Source organism: Giraffa tippelskirchi, chromosome 2 (genome assembly GCF_054371585.1).
Source record: "Giraffa tippelskirchi isolate mGirTip1 chromosome 2, T2T-mGirTip1v1.2.pri, whole genome shotgun sequence".
Lineage (NCBI taxonomy): Eukaryota > Metazoa > Chordata > Mammalia > Artiodactyla > Giraffidae > Giraffa > Giraffa tippelskirchi.
This window is the reverse complement of record NC_137276.1, coordinates 16,997,783-17,004,474: the sequence shown is the minus strand read 5'-3', so window position 1 is coordinate 17,004,474 and position 6,692 is coordinate 16,997,783. Positions and strand designations below refer to the sequence as shown.

Here is a 6,692-nt window from a genome sequence, read left to right as displayed (position 1 = left end):
GAATTCACTGTTCATCTCTTGGTTCTAATGACTAATTCACTTCACATTTTAAAATACAACTGAAGTCCACAGGAATTTTCCAAATGAGCAAATTATTTCAAATCATAGTTTATGTAACTAGAGATTTTAAAAAACTTAACAATTAACTCAATTCAAATCTGAAAAAAATATTCCGAGCACAAATAAGGAAACCTGACAGAAGCATACAATGCCGTATCACTGCTAGTCACCCAGAGCTAGCTTTCCTGTTAGCTTCCATGGGGATCAAAGGATTTAAGAACTCACTGGTGTCCCTAACACACAAGCAAATGTTGTATCAGAATGTCAAAACAAAAGCTTTTTTCATTTCCTTATTTTTATTCATGTTGGAGAAATAGCATATTACTGAATGATTAACACCTGTCCTTTCATGCATGATTTTAGAAAGCGAAATCATTTTTGACATTATCTATTTTAAAGGGAAGAAATACAGAGAAGGGGTTTTCAAAAGCCCTTGTTGTAATGTTCAGCACTTCATATGACTATCAGCAAATTAAATTCAGTTGTTCGGATTCAATGACAGGCTGTCACTGTACAAGAACAAGTTTCATCAGAGCTTACATTCTTAGAGTATACACAGCAATACATTTGTATTGTAAAAAGGTACTTTTTTATACAGATGAAGCAAAACAAACTTTTTACTGGCTGACACACAAAGCAGGGAGGGGTTTCCAACAGTAATGGGCAGTGGCACCTGCTCCTTGTGTGGCTTTTGTCTGTTTAGTGAGGAAGAGCTTTGTGTTAGGTTTTCTTCGTCCTCTGTTCTAGTTCATGCTGGTGTTTAATCAGACGTTCTATTTCTGTTCCAAGTGTTTGCAGATTTTCCTTTAACAGTTGGAAAGAGAGGGAAAAGAAAACAGAACTACTAAGTGTAATAAGTAAAAAGGTTTGATTTGAACTGTTTTTCCCTAAATTTTGAACTAAAGAGTGATAAACAATCTTATCTGCCATGTGAGATAAACTTTGCACATGGATGTTTTCAGTGTAGCAATCCTGTATACTTCAGAGTCACACTCAATCTTTTTACTGAAGCTATAGCAAATTTTAGTGCATAAAAGTTTTAGATTAAAAAAATTATTTTTTAAACCCATTACTAACCATTAAGGCCAAAACAGCACAAACAGAATAGCTGGGTCAGATAACAGCTGCAAGAAATAAAATATAGCTGGAAAATACATTAGAAAATAAATACCTTAATCTTAATGCCTCAGTAATCAATTATAACTATTGTAATATATGTCAAAGACTTTCCATTGCAAAGTAAACGACTCACCTTAGGGAGTCTATACAATAGCTATACTAATTTTTTTTTTTTTTTGCTATTTCTTTCTTTCCTTGTTAATTTTAAAAATTACATTTTTCAAAAATGAGGAAAACATAAAATTTCATCTATGGAAACAATGGCTACCCTTCATTACAGAAATAGTCCATCCACGTGTTAGACTGAATAAAAGAGGTACCAATTCTGCCATGTTTCTTGGTTGGTAAGTGAATGAGAAATACAAATACCTTCAAAGTAATATTTTTCAGCAATGTATCCTCCAAAACAGCCTGTAGTTTCCGGTTGATCTCCAAAGAAAGTTCCAATGTTAATCCACTATCAGCTGGATGGGACGTGTACAAAGATGCCATGATGCCACCCCGCCTACTTAAATGCACTTTGTTAAAATCAGATGCCTCTGAAGAAAGTGTGCCTGATTCTTCTCGTAAAATGTAACTCTGAATTATTCTGTAAAATAAAACACTATGACAGTTACGTCCCTGCAGAATTTATAAACACTGTAATTTGCAAGAGTGAACTAATCATAAGTGTAAAGATGATGCATAAAAGAATTACCTATTAGGTTAATAACAGAGCTATATTAGAAAAGAGGGGCTTCCCAGGTGGCACTAGTGGTGAAGAACCAGCCTGCCAATGAGACATAAAAGACTCGGGTTCAATTCCTGGGTTGGGAAGATCCTCTGGAGAAGGGCATGGCAACCCACTCAAGTATTGTTGCCTAGAGAATCCTATGGACAGAGGAGCCTGGCAGGCTACATACAGTCTATAGGGTCGCAAAGAGTTGGACATGACTGAAGCAACTTAGCACGTATTAGAAAATAAGGGAATTTTTCTTATTCAGATGGCTTCTTAAATGATCCCATTTTTGTTATAACATGGTATTTAGATTTGAGATATATAAACATTGCTCTATTTTTTTCCTATGTAAATCAAAATATGTGAACAATTTATTGTTACAGTTTCAGTTAATATTTTCTATTTTCTTGTCACTAAACTTAAAACTCGTGTCATCCTCTTTTTCTTTTAAGTCATGGGCAGGAATGTCCCTGGTGGTCCAGTGGCTAAGAGTCAATGCTCCCAATGTAGGGGCACAGGTTCAATCCTTGGTAGGGGAACTAGATCCCACATGCTGCAACAGAGACCCAGCACAAACACAAATAAATAAAAATAAATGTGTGGAAAAAAAAAAAGAATGGCTTTAGTAACTTACAAAAAATTTTTTTTTAAATAAAAGTCATGAGCAAATTTTTCTCTAAATCTATATAATACCTGACTGTGTCCTGCTCAACAGGAATGACAATCCACAACCCCATTATCTCTTAGAACCACCATCTTGAAAATAGGAAGCTAAGCAGAGCACAATCTATTTTTAAGTTCAAAGTTATTCTAGTATCAAAAAAATTAACACCTACCGAACTCTATATCACCTTAAAGGAAAAACCTATGCTTTCTTTCATTTCTGTATTCCCAAAACCTAGAACAAAAATAAGTGACCAATAAAAGATTGAGAACTGCATGATCATAGTTTTAAAAAATTTTTTTGAAAGAAAGGCTCTTGATATAATTAATTTTGAACACAGTAACTTTATCATATGACTAATGGTATTTTGAACACAGATCTCAGTACCATAATAATACACACTTTGGGACTTCCCTGGTGGTTCAGTGGTTAACAATCCGCCTGCCAACTGCAGAGGACCTAGGTTCAATCCCAGGGGGATTTCACATCCCAAGAGGCAACTAAGCCCGCGCGCCACAACTACTGAAGCCTGCACACCCTAGAGCCTGTGGTCTGCAACAGGAGAAGCCTCCGCAATGAGAAGCCAAAGTACCACAACCAGCGTAGCCACGGCTCACCACAACTAAAGAAAGCTGGCATACAACAACGAAAACCCAGCACAGCCATAAACAAATAAACAAAAATGAAAAAAGTACATACTTTGTTTTTTTCCTAATTTCTTCCACCAGTTGTTTGATGTGATCCTCCATAAATTCTATCTTCTCATTTTTCCGGGCATGTGCCTTTTGCAGCCTTACTATCCTCTCAATCAGCATGGCCTTATCTACTTCTGGGAAGTTATCTACAGCTACTGATGACCCAGTATTTTCTGGAGATCGATCTTCTGCACTGCTTCGAGCATTGAGGGACCCTGAAGACCAAAAAAAAATTAACTTATTGTACTTAGTCTGGAGTCAACTCTAATCTCAGGCATTATTTTTTCTACTATCATTTTCAAATATTCAATCTAACAGAGTTGGGCACAGAACTCAAGTCATATCTGACCTGAGTTCTTGTTTTTAAATAGACTGATGATAGAAAAAAGGGTCTAGCATGTTTCTAAAAAACAGAAATAGGAAGTGGCAATAGAGAAACGAGAATCTCAAGACACCAAAATTAAACGGAGATACACAGAAAGAGAAAAAAGTCACAAGACAGAACATAACCAGTAGGTTAAGCTCTGGAGCTAGTCCTCCTGGTAGCTTTGTGACTTTGGACTCTGTATCACAGTCACATCATTTAAAAATGGGAACCATAATATGATTTGCCTCATTGGACTGCTATCCTCATTTAAATGAGTTAATATGTCTGAAGAGCTTAGAGCAGCATACAGTAAGCAATAAGTAAATAATAGCTGTTATTTTTACCAATATCCATTGAGAAGAATTTCTAATCTTTTTTAATCCTACAAAGACATATTTTTTCCAATCCCATTTTGTAGATTTAAGTTAAGTAATATTATCTTATCCAAGGTCACACACTAGTAAATGGTAGAGCTGGGATCCAAATACCTATGTGTAATCTCAAACCCATGTTCCTTCTACTATACAATTTTTCCACTATTATAAGAGTTGATGATGTTTTTCTCCTACTGTGCAACTTCTGGGAGGCAGTGAAAATGTCGTGGCATGCAGCTTCTAGAGTCTGAGTTCTGTCACTGTGGATTTGGGGAAAGTCAGGACTGATCTCCTTTAGGATGGACTGGTTGGATCTCCTTGCAGTCCAAGGGACTCTCAAGAGTCTTCTCCAACACCACAGTTCAAAAGCATCAATTCTTCGGCGCTGAGCTTTCTTTATAGTCTAACTCTCACATCCATACATGACTACTGGAAAAACCATAGCTTTGACTAGAAAGACCTTTGTTAGCAAAGTAATGTCTCTGCTTTTTAATATGCTGTCTAAGCTGGTCATTAATTTTTCTTCCAAGGAGAAAATGCCTTAATTTCATGGCTGCAGTCAACCAGTCCATCCTAAAGGAAATCAGTCCTGAATATTCATTGGAAGGACTAATGCTGAAGTTGAAACTCCAATACTTTGGCCACCTGATGCAAAGAACTGACTCATTTGAAAAGACCCTGATGCTGGGAGAGAGTGAAGGTGGGAGGAGAAGGGGACAACGAGGACGACATGATTGCATGGCATCACTGACTCAATGGACATGAGTTTGAGTAAACTCCCAGAGTCGGTGATGGACGGGGAGGCCTGGTGTGCTACAGTCCATGGGGTCGCAAAGAGTCAGACACGACTGAGTGACTGAACTGAACTGATGGAATCACTCTGAATTTTAAGTTTCCCCATTTATAAAATGGGAATCACAACACTTACTCACATGACTATTCTATGAGTAGATGATATGTTTAAAGCATTCAGCATGGTTCCTGGAATTCCAAATATGTAAATATGCTGATACTTTGCTAACTATCATTTTCACAATGGTATCAATCAATTTTATAGACTATTAATTTTTGCTTTAAACTAGAGGCATATTTTGGAAAAAGAAATAGCAACCCACTCCAGTATTCTTGCCTGGAGAATCCAGCATTCTTGCCTTGAGAATCCCATAGACAGAGGAGCCTGAAGGGGCTGCAGTCCATGGGGTCGCAAAAAGAGTTGGACACGACTGAGTGACTCAACAAGAGGCATATTTACCAAGAAAAAGCAAAAAGATTTAGAAATACATACATATATATATATACACATATATAATCTGAAATATAATGATGACCCCATCTCATTCGGTCTCAGGTGTTAAAAGCAATATAAAATTAAAAGAAAATGGAAGACATGCTATACCATATCTCTCTATAGAGATGGATACAAATCTGAACTGAAAAATGGAAGAAGAAATTGTTGCACAGAATGAGAAAGCAGGTAAGGAAAAGGAGGTAAGGAGACAGATGGTATAGAACCCCATGACAAACTTAAAATCCTGTGTAATGATTAGAACTTAAATGTTTTTTTGTTTTTTTGTTTTTTTGTCTTACAACATTCCTTTATTTGTTATACAGATGCAAAATCTGCTTTATGTACAATACTTGTACATTATTTGGTCCTACCAAATAATCTTACCAAGGCATTCTACTGGTAGTCTTCCCCCAAAAGATTCAGGTAAAATTAGATATTGTGCACTTCACGACTACCCAAACCTGAGACTTCACTATTGATTTCAGTTTTGGGGTCATACACACAAATTGAAATAGACACACGTGAGGTTAAGGCGATGAAAGTGAGCTGCAAGAAACCACAGGGTTCAGAACAACTAGGCTGTGTATTTTGCTTAAGTTACACTTGCAACGTTGAGCAGCAAAGGTTGTGCGGATCTCAGAGTGCTTTTATTGTAGTGCAAGGGCTTCTGAACACCTATGTGACTGCGTGGCTGGGGGCACTGGCAGCCTGTGGGACCTTTGAGGTGTCCATCACCAGGGACTCATTTCTTCTCGGCCTCTCCTGTTTTGGGTTCTTGTTTCAGTTTGTAATCAGCCAGGGCGGCTTTAATGGCGTCTTCAGCCAGCATGGAGCAGTGCAGTTTCACAGGCGGCAGGCACAGCTCCTTGGCGATGTCTGTGTTTTTGATGGTCAAGGCTTCCTCCACCGTCTTCCCCTTTACCCATTCGGTGGCTAATGAGCTGGAGGCAATGGCAGAACCACAGCCAAATGTTTTAAACCTGGCGTCCACGATCTTCCCCTTTTCATCCACTTGAATCTGTAATTTCATGACATCACCACACGCTGGAGCCCCCACCAATCCAGTCCCAACATTTTTAGATGTCTTGTCAAGGGACCCCACATTTTGGGGATTTTCATAATGATCAACAACCTTCTTGTGATAGAGCTGAGCGGGAGCTGACAGCTCCCGGGCGGGCAGGCGCGGGGCCGGAGCAACAGAGCCGACGCCGCCCGCCTCAGACGGCCCGCTCCAGCCGCCGCCCTAGAACTTAAATGTTTTAACTGGAAATATTTTTTACAATGTAACTGTGTATAACCACTGCTTTTTATAATTCAAAATTACAGAATAACATATTGATACCTTGTAAAATAAAAAATGTTATTTCTTTTTGTAATCAATCACTGAAAAACAACTATAAAAGCATT

The 6,692-nt window shown here is 38.0% G+C and overlaps 1 protein-coding gene and 1 pseudogene across 6 annotated transcripts in view; both read right to left on the bottom strand.

Annotated features, from left to right (window-relative positions):
* Positions 1-337: 337 nt before the first annotated feature.
* The window catches only part of CCDC186 (coiled-coil domain containing 186), a 37,462-nt gene continuing 31,107 nt past the window's right edge, over positions 338-6,692 (bottom strand). For 4 of the 6 annotated variants that reach the window (XM_081538323.1, XM_081538334.1, XM_081538308.1 and 1 more), the window contains 3 exons: positions 3,261-3,471; positions 1,549-1,768; positions 338-864 (listed from right to left, as the gene is read on the bottom strand). In XM_081538323.1, coding sequence (XP_081394449.1) covers positions 781-864; positions 1,549-1,768; positions 3,261-3,471 — 515 coding nt within the window. In that variant the 3' untranslated portion in view covers positions 338-780. Of the gene's footprint in view, positions 865-1,548; positions 1,769-2,733; positions 2,796-3,260; positions 3,472-6,692 lie in introns of all 6 variants that reach the window. The other 2 variants (XR_014068227.1, XR_014068230.1) reach the window with 1 other exon arrangement.
* Positions 5,850-6,691, bottom strand: LOC145538231 (iron-sulfur cluster assembly enzyme ISCU pseudogene; annotated as a pseudogene).